This window comes from Mus musculus, chromosome 4 (assembly GCF_000001635.26).
Source record: "Mus musculus strain C57BL/6J chromosome 4, GRCm38.p6 C57BL/6J".
Lineage (NCBI taxonomy): Eukaryota > Metazoa > Chordata > Mammalia > Rodentia > Muridae > Mus > Mus musculus.
Genome location: NC_000070.6, coordinates 141,589,475 through 141,609,514, shown reverse-complemented (window position 1 = coordinate 141,609,514; position 20,040 = coordinate 141,589,475). Strand labels below are relative to the sequence as shown.

The window sequence follows — 20,040 nt, the reverse complement described above, 5'->3', positions numbered from 1 at the left end:
TTCTCTTCTTATCAAATTGTTTTTCTGGAACCTATTTTGTGTCTGGCAAGAGTCTTAAAAATTTGGTCACCCAGGCTTAGGGGTATATCTCAGTGGTACAGTCTCTGATGCATGAGTTCCCCCATCCCAAAAAAGGGCTAGGGATGGGACTCAGATGGTAGACTATTTGCTTACCACACAGAAGGCCCCGAGTTCGATTCCCAAGTGTTTAAACTAGGCATGAGCTCGCATACCTGTCATCCCAGCATTTGGTAGATGAAGGCGGTTGGATCTGAAGTTCAAGGTTATTCTCTAGCTGCATTGTGAGTTGAGCAAGTTCAAGGCCAGACTGAGATACAAGAGACCCTGGGGTTTTTTTGTTTTTGTTTTTTTTTTTTTGTTTTTTTTGTTTTTGGTTTTCCGAGACAGGGTTTCTCTGTGTAGCCCCGGCTGTCCTGGAACTCACTTTGTAGACCAGGCTGGCCTCGAACTCAGAAATCCGCCTGCCTCTGCCTCCCGAGTGCTGGGATTAAAGGCATGCGCCACCACCGCCCGGTGAGACCCTGTTTTCAAAAAGGAGGAGGAGGAGGAGGAAGAGGAAGAAGATGAGGAAGAGGAGGAGAAAGAAAGGAAAGGAAAGGAAAGGAAAGGAAAGGAAAGGAAAGGAAAGGAAAGGAAAGGAAAGGAAAGGAAAGGAAAGGAAAGGAAAGGAAAGGAAGAAGAGAGAGAGGCAGTGGCAGTGGTGGTGAGGGCCCATCTGGTAAGGGTGCTTGTTACCAGGCCTGATGACCTGAGTTTAGTCTCTGAGACATGGAGGAAAGAGAGAGTTGATTTTCACACAATTGCTAGGACAAGCCAATACATATGCACTATAAAGAAGTGTAAAAAAATTGTTATAAAATTTAAAACAGGAGCCCCATATGGCATGCTGCAGCACTTGTCTTAAATCCCAGAGGCAGGAGGAGCAGCCACAACAGGGTGTGTGAACTTGATGGCCAAGAGAGCAGAAGGTGGCCAATCTTCCTTTTTATCTAGGCTGCCGTCGGAATGTGCCACCCACACTAGGTAACTAGGACAGATCTTCAGCTGAGGTTCCCTGCTCATGTGATTCTAACTTGTGACTAGCTGACATTAAAACCAACCATGTGGGGCAGGGGGAGCTGGAGAGGTGGCTCAGTGGTTGAGAGCACCGACTGCTCTTCCAGAGGTCCTGAGTTCAATTCCCAGCAACCACATGGTAGTTCACAACCACCTGTAATAGAAGCCATTGTCTTCTGGTGTGTCTGAAGACAATGACAGTGTGCTTATATACGTTAAACCATGGAAGTGTGTGGCTCAGTGATAGAGAGTCTACAGTAGCAGGCTCTGGGTCCCAGCCACCAAAATAGCAATAATAAACACACACATAGGTACATAAAAGAAGTGAAAGACCAGGGTCTTCAGTGTCTGCATGGAGTGGGGTGGCTCCTATAGCAGCTGGGACTGGAGAGAGCACCCCTCCCCTCTTGAATATTCTGTCTTCTCTCTCTCTCTCTCTCTCTCTCTCTCTCTCTCTCTCTCTCTCTCTCTCTCTTTCTCTCTCTCTCCCTCCTTCCCTCCCTCCCTCCTTCCTTCCTTCCTTCCTTCCTTGGCTCATTTGATTCATTTGTGTGCTGGATAGCTTTATGTTAACTTGACACAGACTAAAATCATCTGAGAGGAGAAAACCTCAATTAAGAAAATGTCTCAGACCAGGCGTGGTGGTGCACGCCTTTAATCCCAGCACTCGGGAGGCAGAGGCAGGAGGATTTCTGAGTTCGAGGCCAGCCTGGTCTACAAAGTGAGTTCCAGGACAGCCAGGGCTACACAGAGAAACCCTGTCTCGGGGGAAAAAAAAAAAGCAAAACAAAACAAAACAAAAAGAAAGAAAAACTGTCTCGGGCTGGAGAGATGGCTCAACAGTTGGGAGCATTGACTGCTTTTCCGAAGGTTCTGAGTTCAATTTCCAGCAACCACATGGTGGCTCACAGCTGTCCGTAATGAGATCTGATGCCCTCTTCTGGAGTGTCTGAAGACAGCTACAGTGTACTCACATATAATAAATCTTTTTTAAGAAAAGAAGAAGAGAGAAAGGAAGGAAGGAAGGAAGGAAGGAAGGAAGGAAGGAAGGAAGGAAGGGAAGAAGGGAAGAAAGAAAGAAAGAAAGAAAGAAAGAAAGAAAGAAAGAAAGAAAGAAAGAAAGAAAGAAAGAGAGAAAGAAAGAAAGAAAGAAAGAAAGAAAGAAAGAAAGAAAGAAAGAAAGAAAGAAAGAAAGAAAGAAAGAAAGAAAGAAAGGAAGGAAGGAAGGAAGAAAGGAAGAAAGGAAGAAAGGAAGAAAGGAAAGGAAGAAGGGAAGAAAGAAAGAAAGAAAGAAAGAAAGAAAGAGAAAGGAAGAAAGGAAGAAAGAGAAAAAGGAAGGAAGAAAGAAAGAAGAGAGGAAGGAAGAAGAGATAAAGGGGAGCTGGAGAGATGGCTCAGTGGTTAAGAGCACTGACTGTTCTTCTGAAGGTCAGGAGTTCAAATCCCACCAACCACATGGTGTCTCACAACCATTTGTAATGGTATCTAATGCCCTTTTCTGGTGTGTCTTAAGATAGTACTCACATTAAATGAAGGAAGGAAGGAAGGAAGGAAGAAGCAAACAAACGAAAGCTGAGCAAGGCAGTAAGCAGCACCTTCCACGGCCTCTGCATCAGCTCCTGCCTCCAGGTTCCTGCTCTGTTTGAGTTCCTGTCCTGGCTTCCTTCAGTGATGGACTATGATCCCGAAGTGTAAGCCAAATAAACCCTTTGCTCCCCAGCTCTTGGTGCATCAGAGCCATAGCAACTCTGACAAGACAGTTTAGGTTTTTTGCTTGTTTATATTGTTTTGTTTGTTTGTTGCTTTGTTTGTTTGCTTATTGTGTCTCAGAGTAGCTACTGGTTGTCCTGGAACCTGCTCTGTAGACCAGGCTGGCCTTGAACTCAAGAATCAGCTTGCCTCTGTCTCACATGTGCTGGGATTAAAGGCGAGTGCCAACACTCCTGGCCCTTCGTCCTGTGCCATGTTGTCTCTCTGGGTTTCTGCACCTATAACTAGCAGATCAGCCCAGAGTACCTGTAAGGAGTCCGCCTCTGTCGGGGCTGGAGCGAGGCTGTGGTAAGCTCGCTGCTCTCACTTCAGAGAGGTCATCCTCCACAGAGAGGAACAAGCCAGCGTGGCATCACGTGACAACTAGTGCGGGCCGAGGAAGGGGAGCTGGTTTAGAGAATGGAAGATTGATGGGTAGGTGTTTAAGGGACCCGGGAAGGTGTATCTGTCAGCTGCAGCTGTGTAACAGATTCCCCTCCCCCAAAGAAAATGTAGTTGCTTAGGACAGTGGACATTTGTCAGCTCATACCCTCTGTGAGTCAGACATTCCGTGCAGCTCAGTCACGTTGTCTAGCTCGGAGCCTGTGGTCAAGAGGTCAGCTGCTGCGACTCAGAGACTTCCTAAATCTGAGATCCTCCCTCAAGCTCCTGCTACACGGATGTCACCACAACCCAGCAGCTCCTGCAAACGCAGAAACCATGGGAAGGACACGGAAGCCTTGAGGGTGGCGTGGACAGATCTCTGTGGTGAGAAAGAGCCGGGAGAGTGGGAACCTCACAGACCGTGGAGTTGGCAGAGACAGCCATGGAGAAGGGCAGGGCCCTGGACACTCAAGTTCGGGGTCTTGGTTCTCTGATGGGAGGCCATGGTGGGATTTGCAGAGGGAGGTAATGAATCTGAAGCCCCCTGCCAAGGGATTCCTCTCTCTGATGTCCCAGGGACACAGAAGCATCTGGAGTCACAGCTCCACCTGAGAAGAGAGGGTCCCAGGCCAATGGCAGGGTGTGGCCAAGAGCTCCGGCCTTAGGGCTCTAGTGGGGTCGTAGGAGCTGGTGAGCAGGACCTGGGTCCCACAGGCTGGGTAAGGGGCTCAGGGTATCCTCAAGAGCAGCGGAGAGCCACAGAGTACTATGCCGAGAGGGAGATGGTCAGACACCAGCAGTGTTGGCCTGTCCAGAGAGTGGACTGTAAGGCATAGGGACAAGGTGAATCTGAGCTTTCGTGGACAGTAGAGCTAAGGGTCAGTACAGCTGTGCACAGCTGTAATCTCAATGCTGGGATAATTGCTTCTTAATGAGCTCTAGGCCGGAGGGGAGGTCTGGGAGATGGCTCAGTAGGTAAGAGTGCTTTGGGTCCCACCCATGGCAGGTGGCCCATAAAGGCCTGGAACTCCAGTTCCAGGGAGTTTGATGTCTACTCTCAGGAACCCCCATGCACCTGGTACACACCCCCCGAAACACCCATACACATGGATAAAAATATGTATAAAAATAAAAAATAAGTTTTTAAGATTTATTACGTGTCTAATGTTCTGCCTGGATGTACACCTATGTGCCAGAGGGATCCCATTACAGATGGTTGTGAGCCACCATGTGATTGCCAGGAATTGAACTCAGGACATTTGGAAAAGCAGCCAGTGCTCTTAACCACTGAGCCATCTCTCCAGCCCTAGAAATAAGTCTTAAAGTATAAACCTGACATTTAAAAAAAGAAAAAAGAAAACCAAGACAACAAAAACAAAGATGAGGGAGATGGTTTCTAAGGAATGACACTCCAGATTAACCTCTGGCCTCCACACGCAGGCCCACACACATGCACATGCCCACACACATGCACATGCCCACACACGTTTGGGGGAAAAGAACACGAACTTCTTACAAAAGGGTAATGTTTACTTAGAGAAAGGAAAGCACATTTAATTATTATAGACAGGGTGCCGGGGTCCATTCGTCTGACATCTTTCTGGGCTGTTGGCCAGGAATGCTTGCTGGCGAGGCTTCCTGCCTATAACCTGGCTGCCCTCTCTGTCCACAATCTTCCATAATCCCTACGCAACCCCCAGCCCTGCTGAGGAGCTCACCCAAGTGAGCGCAGCCTGATGGGAGCTTACTTACCTTCATGCTGAATTTGCCCTGGGGCTCAGAGAGCTGGGGAGGCCAGCAGGGCCATGTTGGGTGCAGGCTACAGAACCTAGGGTTGGTATGCCACGGGAGGAGGGATAATTCTAAGAGAGGGCTTGGGATGGCTTTAGTGAGGCCACAGGGCCTCAGCACAAGAAAACTGATGAGGACCCTTTGGAGAAACTGAGGCCAGGATTGCCTCCCTGCTGTTGGCAGAGGGGCTCTGACTCACAAGGCCTAGAGCCAGAGAGGAAGGCTTGAGGCTCGAGGACCCATCCCCCACCTCCCCCACCCTCAGTCTAGAGCCCTGCTCACCCAGCTCAGCAGCTGTGGGAAATGGCAGGCTTGGGCAAGCTGGGCCAGAATCGGCTCAGGCCCCCAAAGCAGAGGATTAAATTTGCTTTCATAGTCAAGACACAGGAAGATGGCCCTCCCTGCCTGATGAGGCAGAATCACATAGGCTTGCATGAAGTCCCATCATCCGTCCACAAGCCTCCTAGATCCCGGGCACTGGGTGGGTGGGTGTGTCAAGACAGGGTTTCTTTGTGTATAGCCCTGGCTATCCTGGAAGACCAGGCTGACCTCAAACTCACAGAGATCCTCCTGCCTCTGTCTCCTGAGTGCTAGCAGCAAGGGTGTGTGCCACAGCCATTCAGCAACCCCAGGCTCTTTTATCTACAACTTTCCACACCAGGGAAGTTGTGGCAATCCTACAGGAACCTCAGACACTGAGAGAAAAAGGGAGGGCCCCCCCAAAAGAAGGCTGAACTAACCCAGGGGTCCCTATAAACCCACATCCCTACCTTTAGCTCTTCTCAGTCACACCAGAAGAGGACATCAGATCCCATTATGAATGGTTATTAGCCACTGTGTGGGTGCTGGGAATTGAACTCAAGATCTCTGGAAGAGCAGTCCGTGTTCTTAACCACAGAGCCATCTCTCCAGCCCCCTATTTACTTTATCTGTGGCTCTTCAAGACAGACTTTCTCCGTACAGTCTGGCTGTCCTGGAACTCACTCTGTAGATCAAGCTGGCCTCGAACTCAGAGATCCGATTGCTTCTGCCTCCCGAGTGCTGGGATCAAAGGTGTGTACTATCGTTAGCTAGCTCCTCAACCTGTTTTCTTATAAAACTCAGGATGGCCCCACTCACAGTGGCTGGGTCCTCCCCCACCAATCACTAATTAAGAAAATGCCCTACAGGGTTCTCTACAGCCTGATCCTATGGATGCATTTCTCAATAAAGGTTACTTCCTCAGATTCGTTCAGCTTGTGTCCAGTTGACATAAAACTACCCAGCCCCATCTCTATCTACAGTTTCCCCATCACTTACAAGAAGGCCACAGCCGTGAGTTGCAAGAGAGTGAGGTCCAGAGAATCAATTTGCCCAAGGTCAAACAGGCTGCCAGGGTCACGCAAGAGCAACGATACCGATACCGGGAAGTGCTCTAGCCCATCCCTGCTACCATCTGGGACCCCTCAAGCCCAACCTAATGCAGCCCCACCCTTGTCCACCAGGGCATTTGTGAAACTGTGTTCAGGAAATCTGGTCTCCTTCAACTTAAGGCAGATAAGCGGAAAGATGGGGAAGCCAGAGCCTTCCTGTGACTGTTTGCCAAGGACTGGGCCGCCACACTTCATGCATGCGCACATGAGCTGCCATACCTGACCCAGAAATGTAATTTTAACTGGTTTGGGGGAAACAGAGGCCAGGCAGTTGGATCTAGGTTTAGCCCAACAAGCTCGCCAAGGAGAGACAGCTGAAAGGACATTCTCTCAAGTTTCCAGGCCTAGGGTCCATGATGTGGCTCAGGGAGCTTAGGAGCAAAGGACCATATTCCCAGAGGAGAACACTTCCTTCCTGCCCTCCGGCCAGTTGGTCGAAGTACTTGGATCTTGCTGGACTGTAGATGTAGTAAGCAGAATGCTCTAGAAGCTAGGCAAGAATGATGTGGGAACCCCAGGCCTTCCACAGGAGGGTGCCAATGATAAACAGACCCTCAGTGTGCTCTCTGGATGTCTGTGGCTCTGACATTCCTACTGAGGGAAGGCTATGTGCTGTGTGTGCTGTGTGCTGGCAGACCCCTTTAATCTCAGCACTTGGGAGGCGGAAGCAAGTGGATCTCTGTGAGTTGGAGGTCAATCTGGGTTCAGTCTAGCCGAGGCTACATAGGGAGACCCTATCCAAAATAAAATTGGGAGGTGGTGCTTGTTCAAGGTCAGTCAGTACCAGACAACTAAGAGTTCGTTTGGCCTATGCTTCTGTGGTCCTTCATCACAGACTAACAATGACTTCAGAGATGCCGTCCCACCCGCCACCTCTCTATCTCAATCCCTTGACCTTCCGTCCTGGCACATGCCACTATTGGTAACTGTTGCCCTGTTTTGTCTTCACCCCCACACCATTTATGTCTCTGCTCCTTCCTAGTGTAACCCATTCATAATCTCCCCATCTAGGCAAGGATTAATGTCCAGACTTGGTTCCTATTGGCTCCTGACTCTCTCTACCAGGCAGCCAGAGCCCAGACCATGTTTACAGGGCCTCCTCAATCCCCACTGTGGAAGGTAAGAGAGCTATACTTCCCAACAGAGGAGTCTGGATGGCAGCAAATATCACCCACTCCCTGGATCTTATCCCTAAGCCCTTCTCCTTCTGCCTGCAGGGTCTCAGCAGTCATGGCCCTAGTAGAGGGCTCTCTTCTTGTCCACTGGGACTTCTGAGGGGAGAAGAGACCTGGTCTGAGCTTGGCAGGGAGGGGGGAGGGGAGCAGAGTCCATGAGCTGGCAGACAGAGGGCGTGTATTCTCTGCCTGCACACTTCCTGGGTTTCCATTGCAGGAAGTTTGGCACCTGCCTATCGGTGCCACTGATACCCAGGCTGGTGCAGGCGACTTTTAGCCAGGACAATACCCCAACTGGAAGCAGCAACAGCAGCAGCAGCAGGAGGAGGTGGAACAGAGGCCAGGGGTGCAGGACAGCTGGTGAGTGGTAGCAGCTAGACCCCTTCCAGACTGCCTTAGACTGTGGATGTGGGAAGCCTGGCTCCTAGATTAATCCCTTTGACCTTGGCGAAGGCCCCAAGTCAACCCTTCCTTCCGTGTGGCGTCTCATTGTGGGGTAACCGGGTAGGTCAGTACCACCTTGACTCAGTGGCGCCCCCCTTTCTCAGCTGAGGTGTAAGAGTCTCCACACCTGCCACAGACAAGAGGCCCCATTGCCAGGTTGGGAACGCACCCAAGGGGCCCCTGGGCACCGGTAGCCTCAGCATAATACTGGGTTCTGTCCTTGGCTCTCATCTGGGGATGGTGGCAGCAATCCAGCCTCTGGGACTAGCAGATCCGGGTGCCTAAGGGGCACTCTCCGGTCTGGCTTGAATCTAGCCTTGTCCAGTGCCCATTGCACAAGCCTCGGTCCTCGCCGGCTTCAGTGTCTGGTCTGTGGGGTGGGACCTATCAGCCCTGGAGTAGAGTCTGGAAGGGTTAGATGAAAGGTTTGAAAGGGACACAAGGGAAGTCTCTAGAAACAGCAGTTACTGTCGTCGTTGTGACTCCACACTGGCGGGTAGAATCAAATGGAAAAATCTAATGGCAAAGACTGGGGAGGCCATTAAGGGGGTGGGGCTTAGTGGGGAGGCGGAGGATGGAGCTGAGCACCCAGACACCCCACTCTGACACCTCTCTTCTGCAGCAATACAAGGACCACCTCGAGGAGCTGTTGTATGTGGGGGGGGGGGGCGAGGAGGGCTGCAGAAGGGGACCTAATCCTTCCTAGTTACCCCCCCCCCATGACTCTGGGTCCAGCTCTCCCCTGCCCAGTCCCCCATTGTGCCTCTAATCGAAAGAACAATCGGCTTGCCTGGGAATCAGACCTAGATTCCTTTCCCCTGCAATGTCTTCAGGTCTCTAGGGACCTGAGCTGTCCAGAGCAGCCCCAACCCAGGCCGCAGGGCCCTGTGCTCTGCTTCTTCAGGGGCCAGTAACAGGGCCGGAAAGCAAACAGGTGACCTGATTGTTTCCCCTGTCTCCTGTAAGGGCCTCTTTCCACTACAGGACCTGAGACCCACTTGTAGAAGGATTCATAGGCTCACACAGGCAGTGACAGCCCAGGACAGCAGATCCAGGTGACTTGCTTCGCTGGGGTGTCTGAAAACCCTACCCCAGGCATCCTTTGAATAAGCCCCGCAACTCCAGTATATGTTAGCATTATCGCTTTAACTCTAGGCCACGTTGCAGAGGTGGGCTGTGCGGACCCCATTTTAGGAATTAAAGATTGAGGCTTAAGAAAACGGGGTTGACAGTCCAGGTCATGCGTCTAGCCTAACTTATGACCCTGAAGGATTTCAGAGTCAGTCTGGCTACAAGTACCCCTCTCCACCAATTGGGGCAGGTGGAGCCTCTCATCCAGGTGACCTAGAGCGAGGTTGGCTAAGGATCCCACTCCCCAGCCCGCCCCGCCCCTCCCCGGTGCACCGTGGGGGTGGGCAGCGGAGGAGGAGCCACAGGGAAGGGGAGGAGTGGTGGGAACAAAGGGAGGGGGCGCGGCCACAGGTGGGGGGGCAGGTAGGGCGAGCCAGCGCCCCCTCCCCGAGCGTCACCTTTTATGGTAAGGCGCGCGCGGGGCGGCGGGCGGAGGGAGGCTGGGGCGGGAGCAAGGGGCGGAGGCGCAGCGCCGGCGGAGGCCGGGCGTGGGGAGCGCGGCAGGTAAGCGGGTGCGGCGTGGGGGTCCTGGCTGTGCTCCCCGGGCAGGGTCAACTTCAGGTGGCCACATGGGCAACTCTCGGCCACCGTACTGAACCCAGCTCGGCGCGGTTGGGGGGCTCGGGGCGGGTACTGTGTCTTGTCCCTGTGTGTCCCAGGATCTCAGCCATTGGGGACTCTGGGAGGCTGTGCGGGGACGGCACAGGGGTCATCTCCTGGCTCTTGATTGGGACGGGTTGAGCAGGGCAGAGGCTCCCGCACAAAGAGGATAGCGTCCCGCATATGGATCGAATTATAGTCACTGCGGTGACCCGGCCAACTGTCCCGCTCTGCTGCTGTGCCAGGGAGCAGAGTTCCCGAGTTCTTTTGCCCCTCCCGGACCCTGTTTCCAGCTCCAGTCTGGAGAGGGAAAGGAGGGTCCTGGGGTCTCCTCGCCTGGCTTGGCGGGGTGTGGAAGTGGGCGATCCCCAAAGTGAGTGCAACTACTCCCCCATCTCCAGGCCAGACCTGAGGTCCCAGGGGGAGAGGCTGGGCAGCGCCCAGATTCCAGCTTTTAACAATGGAGATCACTGTCCTCCAGCCGCAGGGCTCCTTCTTCCCCCCTGGGGCTGAACGACCAGCTGGCCTCCCCAGCCACCCTCCAGGGCAGACTTCTATTCTCTTTATGAATAGAAAGCGAGCCCAGAGAGGTTGAGTGACCGCGTCAAGGTCGCCCAGTACAAAAGACCGGTAGCCTGAGGAGATCTGACTTCTGCGCCTCTTCCTTTCTCTGGTCTAGGAAAGAGGATGAGAGAGGCCCTTAGCCTTCTGAGATCGCAAGGTGTCTTGTGGGAGTGAGTGGGGGGACATTCACTCTTCCACTTTCAGCAAAGTTTAATTCTAGTCCTCAACTTAGATTGCTTATTGGTCTGTGTGAAAGAGCAATGCTTAGAAATGACTCGGAGGTGGCTTTAGAGTGCGGGCAAAGAGTTATCGAGGCCGCCAGCACATCCCCTCCCAGGGGCTGCAGCCTAAGGCCGGCCCTGGCTGGCTGGCTGGCCGGCTCTCAGCCTCCTTCCTTCCTCTTGACAGGAAATGACTTTCTTTCCCTTTGTTCCCACTTTCTCCGCTTACCCAACTGGATCTGGGTGTCTGATTTGCCCTCCGGGGGAGGAAGGATGGGGGTGGAGGGTCTGCTGGGAAGTTTTCATAGAATGCTCCCCCCAACCCCCACCCCACCCCCGCCTGGGTGAACTCAGGGTTAGTGGGACCAAAGGGAAGCGCCAGCAGGCTCTCCTTAAGGGACCTGACAGGGCTTTGAAAATCCCCAGCGCTGCTCCATCCCTGAGGTCCCCACCTCTGCATGACAACGTAAAGGGCGGGTATGGCTGCCCAGCTGCGAACATCTGGCCTTCACGCTGGATGTTTCCGAGAAAGCAGGGAGAACGGAATGGGGGGTCAGAGTCGGGGTGGGGGTGGGGGTGGAGGAGGGTTCCTGAAGAGCCACAGCCTGTCTCAGAGGACCCGCCTAGAATGTGTTGACCGCAAGAAACTGGTTTGGATTGGGTTATTGGGGGAAGGGGTGGAGCTTGGAGTGGGGGAGGAGGCTTGTGTGGTCCAGGGAAGAAAAAGTCCAAGGATGCCCCAGGACTTTCAGGTTGCTGGATCCTCTGAAAGGATTCCAAGCCTGCTGGAGGGCCAAGAAAATCCACTCTAAGTCTTGTTGGGACTGCGTGACAGAGGCTCCCTACAGCTGAGGTTTGAAGGCTGAGCTCTCGACTCTATAAATGTCAGTGGAGTTGAGGGAGGGTCTAACTATGTAGCCCAGGCTGGGTTGGAACCCATGGTCCTCCTGTCTCAGGTTTCCTGAGTTCTGAGATTACAGTTGCAAGTATGTGTGGCCGTTCTTGGCTTCAATTTGTTTGTTTGTTTCTTTGTTTGGGCTAGTGTGGGATTTGCTATGTAGACCAGTCTGGCCTTGAACTGACAAGAGAAGAGATCTGCTTGCTCTTCTGCCTCTGAGTGCTAGGATTAAAAGTATGAGCCCTCATTCCTGGTGAGGTGTGTGTGTGTGTGTGTGTGTGTGTGCACATACACATATTTTATACACTTTTTTTTACTAGACAGGGTTTCTCTGTGTAGCCCTGTCTGTCTTGGAACTCACTCTGTAGTCCAGGCTGGCTTTGAACTCACAGAGATCTGCCTGCCTCTGCCTCCCAAGTGCTGGGATTAGAGGTGTGTACCACTATTGCCCAGGCCCCCAATTTTTTTTTTTTTAAAAGATTTTACCCTTTTGGGAAACAGGGTTTCTCTGTGTAGCCCTGGCTATTCTGGAAATCGCTGTGTAGACCAGGCTGGCCTCCAACTCACAGACATTCCCCTGTTTCTTGCCTTTGGCACATCTGATTAAAAGCATGTGTCACCTCGCCTGACACTCCCAGAGCTATTTTCTTGGTCTGTGTCTCTGTCAGCCTGCAGGAGGGTCTAAGGAAGCCAACGCACTTTAGGGATCAGAGGAAGGCCTGTGAGTGACCATGTGGGAGCCCCATCCCATCAGGGACTCTGGATCTGTCACCCCTCTCTACTGTCCAGCCCCATTTAGACTAGCCATACACCTCCCTAAGCACCCGTGACTGGGCTTCAGGGTCGAGGCATGGTGGCCCACACAGAGCCAGGAAGGGAGAGAGAGATAAGGGGCACATTTTTAGCCAGGGAACTATGGTTGGGTGCCAGGGAGGACTTTGGTGCTCTGTGGCCAGTTCACCCCCAGTGACCCACCCCAGAGGCTGCTGTCTGCAGGAGCTGCCTGTCCTTCCCAGCATGAAGGTGCTCCCTCTGCCCAGATCCCTGCTTCAGCCCATGCACTGCCAGCCGCTCTCTGGCTCTGGATGCAGACCACTGAAGGCAGGCGGGTTACCTGAGGGTATCAGACACATGCATAATGAGCCAGCAGGTCCTGTGGTGAGTTGTCCCCAAGGTGAGGAAACAGACATTGCCCCAGGGTGAGAGTCGGGACACTCCCTTGGATGAGGTGAGGTTTGAACTGGACCTTGAGAGAGTTAAAATTAACCCTGTAGGAACATCCTCCCCCAGAGAAAGGCGGGAAAGAAAGGGCTAAGAGGGTTAAAAGAACTTGAGGTAGGCTGGGGGCTTGGCTCTGTACCGCACGTGTGCAAGACCCTGAGTCCCATCCCCGTATCAGAGAGATGGATGGGGTTGAGAGGGGGAAGCCATAGAAGTTTAGAGTTTATCCTCTGAGATAATGGGAAGCCTTAAGACAGGGTTTCTCTGTGTAGCCCTGGCTGTCCTGGAACTCATTTTGTAGACCAGGCTGGCCTCAAACTCAGAAATCCGCCTGCCTCTGCCTCCCGAGTGCTGGGATTAAAGGCGTGCGCCACCTCACCCGGCTTAAAAACTTTTATTATTTACGTACGTGCGTGCGTGCGTGCGTGCGTGTGTGCGTGTGTGTATGTGTGTGTTTGAAACAGGATTTCTTTGGAACTCTCTCTGTAGCCAAGGCTGGCCTTGAACTCAGATCTGCCTGCCTCTGCCTCCCTCTGCTGGGATTAAAGGGTACACTGCCACCACCCAGTCTTAAAAAGCTTTTAAGCAGGGGAGAAACAATCAGATTTATGCTCTGAGAAGATGAGGGTTAGGAGGTAAGATAGGAGACCTTCAACTACCCACAGCCACCACACACACACACACACACACACACACACACACAGAGTGTCAAGGATGTGACACTTCGGGGCTGGATGGAGTGGGCAGAAGAGAACAAAGCAGTCAAGGGACTTGACTTCTGGCATCTGTTTCCTCGCTGATGAAATAAGATGATGTGTCGCTGGGTGCTCGCGGCAGCATGGGGAGCACGTGCTGTCTTTTCCTCTTCCAGCCGCTCTTACCATCCTGTTCTCTTCCAGTGGAGCTGGCCTGAACTTTGGACCTTGTCTTCCAGTAGGAAATCAGTCTCTCAGGTAAGGGAGGGGTCGGGGTGGGTATCCTAATACCTGCCCGCCAGCTGTCTGGGCTGGGCTCTGAAGGAGGTGGCCAAGGAGGAGGGTCTGGATCCTGCAGGGCTGGCTGTCCATTGCTCTGGAGCACTGGCCACCAGGAGGAGCCATTGGAGTGTGTGGGTCCCTGTGAACTAGCCACCTGGCCTATCTGAAGGCCATCCCTTGCCCCTCCTACTTCTTCCTCTGACCTTCCCTGCTCACTGTGCAACCCAGGCTGGCCCAGACCACACCATTCTCCTGCCTCAGTCCCCTCTCTGGTAGGGCCTGGGTATTTAGACAGTGTCTTGTAGGAGAAGGGAGGCTCTGGACAAGCTCTTTGGTGGCCAGCAGGATACCCTTTGATAGCCTGAACCCCTTCTCTTCCTGGCCCCAACAGAAGGCGATCATGGCCTCCAAGCCTGAGAAAAGGGTGGCCTCCTCTGTCTTCATCACCCTGGCACCGCCACGCCGAGATGTAGCCGTGAGTGAGGAAGTGGGCCAGGCAGCTTGTGAAGCCAGACGCGCTCGGCCCTGGGAGATGCTTCCCACAAAGACACCTGGGGCCGCAGTGGGCAGGAGCCCCAAGACCTGGACGCCCTCTGGCAAGACCAATGCCTCACTCTCTGGAGTCACACCTCAGCTCTCCAATGGAGGTAAGAGAGCATCTCTAAGGGGACGAGGACAGAGCTAGCACCAAGGCAGGGAGAAAAGGGCAGGCTAGGGGTCACTCATTCATCAAGTGCTGTCCGTGTGCCAGGCCGACTCTGGAACCCACCTACCTGCGCCCGAGTCCTGACTCTTCTCCTTTTCAGCTCCGGGATGTTGCAGGTCCCTCAGCCTCCCTGTGCCTCAATTTCTTAGCAATAGAGATCCTTACGAATATGATATGTCACATAAAAACTTCAAAGTATAGTTGTGAAGATTAAGAGCTTTAATACAGGACCAGCAAGATGGCTCTGCCGGTAAAAATGCTCGCTGGGCAAGTGTAAGGACCTAAGTTCAATTCCCAGAACCTACCTAAAGGTGGACAGGCAGATCAACTCCTGCAGGTTGTCCTCTAACCTCCACACATACACACACATGCACACAGATATACACATGTGCACACAGGCACACACACAGATACATGCGTGCACATGGACATGCACATACATGCACATGGATACACACATGTACACAGACATACATGTACCTGGATACACCCATGTACATGGGGATACATACACACAAATAGACACATGCACACTCACACACACATACACCCATGCACATGGATACACCTGTGAGCATATACATGTACATGGATAAACATACACACAGAGATACACAGGCACACCCATGCACACGGATACCCCCATGTACACAGACACACATGGGTACATGGGTACACACACAGATACACACAGGCGCACACACATATGCATACATGCACACTAAGTAAGTAAGAATTGACAAAAACATCTCACATGTCAGAAGAGCAAGCGTCACAATGGAGCCTGGTGCCGCCATCAAGATGGAGGAGTGACTGAAGACAGCTCCTTGAGGTGGCTGCTCTGAGGTCTCTGCAGGACAGGGGACATGGAAACAGGTGCAAAGGCCGAGGCTGAAGTGAGCTCGAAGGGTCTGGAAGATGTCTTACGCTGATTGTGCACACTGCTGCTGGCCTGCTGTGCAGTTTCTTTCCTGCCATGTGCTGGCGCGCGCGTGCCTGTCCAAGGCGCTCAGTGCACAGCTTGTCCCTGTGACTTCTCTCCTTCCCATCCCCATTTGAGGCCTGGGGATTGAACTAGGGTCACTAGGCTTGGTAGAAAATGTTTTTCCCACTGGGCCATCTTATTAGCTCTGGGACTGACTTTTTAGTTTTTTTTTTGTTTGTTTGTTTGGTTTGGTTTTTGTTTGTTTGTTTGTTTGTTTTTTCAAGACAGGGTTTCTCTGTGTAGCCCTGGCTGTCCTGGAACTCACTTTGTAGACCAAGCTGGCCTCGAACTCAGAAATCTGCCTGCTTCTACCTCCCAAGTGCTGGGATTAAAGACGTGCGCCACCACACCCAGCTTTTTTTTTTTTTTAAGATGTATTTATTTATTTAATGTATATGAGAACACTGTAGTTGTGAGCCTTCATGTGGTTGTTGGGAATTGAATTTTAGGACCTCTGCTCACTCCAGCCCAAAAGATTTATTTATTATTATACATAAGTACACTGTAGCTGTCTTCAGACACTCCAGAAGAGGGTATCAGATCTCATTATGGGCAGTTGTGAGCCACCATGTGATTGCTGGGATTTGAACTCAGGACCTTTGAAAAAGCAGTCAGTGCTTTTACCCTCTGAGCCATCTCACCAGCCCCCACAGCAACTCTTACAGAGGAAAACATTTAACTGGGGCTGGCTTCCAGGTTCCGAGGTTTAGTCCGTTATTGTCCCGGCAGGAAGCATGGTGGTATGTAGGCAGACAGGGTCCTGGGGAAGAGGCTGAGCATTCTGCATGGGGATCAGCAGGCAGCAGGAAGACAGAGTAAGCCACTGGGCCTGCCTTGAGCTTCTCAAACCTCAGAGCCCTCCCCCAGTGACACACTTCCTCCAACAAGGCCACACCTTAAGGTGCCAATGGCTAAGAGCCTATGAGACTCATTTTCATTCAAACCACCACACATATGTGAGAGGTCAACCAACCAACGCAGGGAAAAGAAGTAGGGAAGCTTCCTCCGGGCAGCTCCCAGGGAGCAAACTCTAGCTGTCAGGCTTGGCAGCAAGTCCTTTACCCACAGTGCCACCTCCTCTCCCGCTTCCATTCTTGCTGATCCTCCTCAGCTCGTGGTCCCAGGAGCAGAGACACAGTTGGGAGAGGACCCAGCTTGCGATGCTTCTGAGCGCTGGGGTCCTGACTCACAAGCTCTCCTAGAGTGAGGCTCCCAGGTTCTCACACTCCCATCAGCCCATCAGTCATACCTAGTCACCTCTGGGCTTGTTCCAACACAGCTGGGCCCCACCTCAAAGCTGGAGTTGAGACTTTAATTTGCGTTTTTTCCCTACCTTTCTGGGTAGTAATTACACTTTGTGAATTTTATATATATATATTTTTTAAAAATAACTTTTTTTTTCAAGACAGGGTTTCTCTGAAACAACTCTGGCTGTCCTGGAACTCACTCTGTAAACCAGGCTGGCCTCAAACTTAGAGATACATCTGCCTCAGGCTCCTGAGTGCTGGGGTTAAAGGCGTGGCTGCTCAGCATCTTTTTTTGCTTGTTTTTTCTCACTTCAGCCCTGCTCAGCTGAAACTTTATTTATCTATTATATATAAGCACACTGTAGCTATCTTCAGATCACACCATAAGAGGGCATCCGATCTCATTACAGATGGTTGTGAGCCACCATGTGGTTGCTTGGGATTTGAACTGGGGACCTCTGGAAGAGCAGTCAGTGCTCTTACCCACTGAGCCACCTCTCCAGCCCCTGCCCAGCTTCCCTTTCTCGCTCCTAATCCTTTTCCAGTCTCTGGATTGATTCCAAGGCTGGTACTGTAGCCCAGCTGCACCTCTGGCCTGGCCTGTAGGAAGCCTTTGCTTGCCCCAGACCACAAAACCAAAAAGAAAACAAAAACTATTTTTCTTTCAAAGCATTCTTTTGGTTTTATATTTATTTTATTTTTACTTATGTACACGAGTCCTGTATGTGTGTTCACGTGGGTGCAGGCGCTCGTGCGCGCCCCTCTGGAGCTGGGGATACGGCTGGCTGTGGGCCTCCTGATGTGGGTGCTGGGAAACTGAGCTTGGATCCTCTCTGCAACAGAAGTAGTCACTAACCACTGAGCAACCTTTACAGCCCTCATTTAAAAATAATTTTTTTTAATGTACTTATTTTATGTCTATGGATGTGTTTGCCTGTGCCAGAAAAAGGTATTGGATGCCCTGGAGTTATAGACAGTTGCGAGCTACCATGTGGATTCTGGGAATTGAACCCCAGTCCTCTGGAAGAATAGTCAGTGCATTTAACCACTGAGCCACCCCACTGGCCCCAGATTTATTTTTATTTGTGTATATATGTGTACTTTTGCACATGGGTTGCCTTTATGTGTGGTTTTGTGCAAGTGTGATTGTAGTACAGCCAGCGGCCAGAAGAGGGCGCAGGATCCCCCTGAGCTGCAGCTACAAGTGATTGGGAGTCACCTGACATGGTGATAGGAGTTGAACTGGGCTACACTGAACGCTAAGGTGCAAATGTCTCTGGAGGGCTTTGGGCAAGTTGCCAGGAGTGGAATAGCTAGGTCACATGGAAGATTTATTGCTTTTTATTCCCCTATTCTAATTTATTTATTGTGTGTGCATAGGATGGGGTGGGGGGCCATGCCCTGGGACAGTATGAAGTCAATTCTTTTACCATGGAGGTTCCAGGGATGGAACTCAGATTTGGTAGCAAGCTCCTTTACCCACCTAGCCATATTACTGGCCCAATTGTTAAGGTTTTTTGTTGTTGATTTTAGTTTATTTATCTTATTGTTTGGGTTTTTTTGTTTGTTTGTTTTTATTTTTTTTGAGACAGGGTTTCTCTGTGTAGACCTGGCTGTCCTGGAACTCACTCTGTACACCAGTCTGGCCTCAAACTCAGAAATCTGCCTGCCTCTGCCTCCCAAGTGCTGGGATTAAAGGCATGCGCCACCACTGCCCTGCAAAACTTTCTCTGTAAACCAGGCTGGCCTTGAACTCACAGAGCTCCACCAGCTTCTGCCTCTGAGTGTCAGAATCAAAAGTGTGTGCCACCACATCTAGCTCTTAGTTTGTTTGAAAGATGTGTTTATTTTTATTCAGGTATATGTGTGTTTTGCCTGTATGTATGCCGAGTGGCTCTGGAAGCCAGAATTGGGCATTGAATCCTCTGAACTGCAGACAGTTGTGAGTCACTGTGTGGGTGTTAGGAACCCAATCTGAGTAATTAATTCATAAGGACAGCGAGTGCTCTTAACTGATGAGCCATCTCTCCAGCCCCAATTGTTGGGGTTTTGAGAAACTCTAGGCTGATTTCCGTAGTGGCTAGACTAGTTTACATCCCACTGGCGGCATATGAAGCCCCCATCAGGGAGCTGGGGTAGCAGGGTTCCACTTTAGTCCCAGCATTCAGGACACAGAGGTTGGTGGGTCTGTGTGACTTTGAGACCATCTTTTTTTTTTTTTTTTTTTTTTTTTTTGGTTTTTCGAGACAGGGTTTCTCTGTATAGCCCCGGCTGTCCTGGAACTCACTCTGTAGACCAGGCTGGCCTCGAACTCAAGAGATCCACCTGCCTCTGCCTCCCGAGTGCTGGGATTAAAGGCGTGCGCCACCACACCCGGCTTGAGACCATCTTATTTATACAGTGAGTTCCTGGACAGCCAGGGCTATGTAGAGAGATGCCCAACACCACCCCACCCCCAAAAGGGACGAGGGTCCCTTTGGCCCAGCTCATGGCTGTTTTCTCAGCCTTGGCTACCATCTTGGCCATAGAACCCTGACGGTGTCCATCACATCTGAGCTCTGGCCTTGGGTCAGTTGCTCAATGTAGGCAAATCATCACCTGTCCGTTCCCCTGACAAGAGCCATAGGGTTTGAGGCTCACTTTCCAAAGAAGCCATTGAAGATTCAGAGAGTTAACACTCTTGCAAGCCAGGGACAGCAGTTCAGGGTGGACTGGAGCCAGACCTGAGCTTTTACCCACTGCTGCTTGGTCTTCTGGGTGAGTAGATCTGTGGGACTCTGGGCAACCCATCCCCTTTCCCATTGTAGGATGCTCTCTCCCACCTCCTTCCCTGAATGAGGAGGACCTAGACCTCCCGCCTCCTCCACCGCCCCCTTCTGCCTACCTGCCTCTCCCAGAAGAGGAGCCTCCTGTCTTACCAGGGAAGTCGCTCATTTCCGACTTGGAGCAACTGCACCTGCCCCCACCCCCGCCTCCACCCCCGCCACAGGTAAACTTTGAGTGTCCCCAGGCCTCCTCAGCCCGAGGGGTGGGGGGAGCTTCCCAGAATTACCAAGGTGGAGGTGCTTTGGTTCCTTCTGCTTGAAGGCCATCAGTCTCCAAAGCCCTTCCGAGTTCCAAAGCTGGTAGAAACTGGGATTTGTACAAAGTAAGTTCAAGGCCGGCCTAAGCAACTGCATGAGACCCCCTATCTGGAACTAAAAGAAAGAAAAGAGATTGGGGATAGAGGTAGTTCAAAGATAGAGTCCTTGACTAGCAAGCATGGGAAGAGTCACTTTGGTGGAGAGAGCCCCAGGCACAGAGAAGGGATGGTTCTGGCTCTTGCTGCTCAGCATTCCTGTTGAGCTATAGAAGCTGGGTATTTGCTCCTCCAGCCTCAGTTTCCTCATCTGTACAATGGGACTAATCGTACTTGGAGCCCCCCTCAGAAAAATAGTCAAGCTGGGAGGATCTGGTGA

General features: G+C 51.7%; 1 protein-coding gene across 9 annotated transcripts in view; it reads left to right on the top strand.

Annotated features, from left to right (window-relative positions):
• The first annotated feature begins 3,462 nt into the window (after positions 1–3,462).
• The window catches only part of Fblim1 (filamin binding LIM protein 1), a 29,991-nt gene continuing 13,413 nt past the window's right edge, over positions 3,463–20,040 (top strand). Inside the window, exons 1-6 of one of the 9 annotated variants that reach the window (XM_006539214.4) lie at positions 3,475–3,594; positions 7,425–7,532; positions 7,806–7,948; positions 13,567–13,620; positions 14,036–14,291; positions 19,390–19,571. In XM_006539214.4, the coding sequence (XP_006539277.1) occupies positions 14,045–14,291; positions 19,390–19,571 (429 nt within the window). In that variant the 5' untranslated portion in view covers positions 3,475–3,594; positions 7,425–7,532; positions 7,806–7,948; positions 13,567–13,620; positions 14,036–14,044. Of the gene's footprint in view, positions 3,595–7,424; positions 7,533–7,805; positions 7,949–9,460; positions 9,570–9,590; positions 9,668–11,294; positions 11,433–13,538; positions 13,621–14,035; positions 14,292–19,389; positions 19,572–20,040 lie in introns of those variants that run through there. The other 8 variants (XM_006539215.4, NM_133754.5, XM_006539213.3 and 5 more) reach the window with 8 other exon arrangements.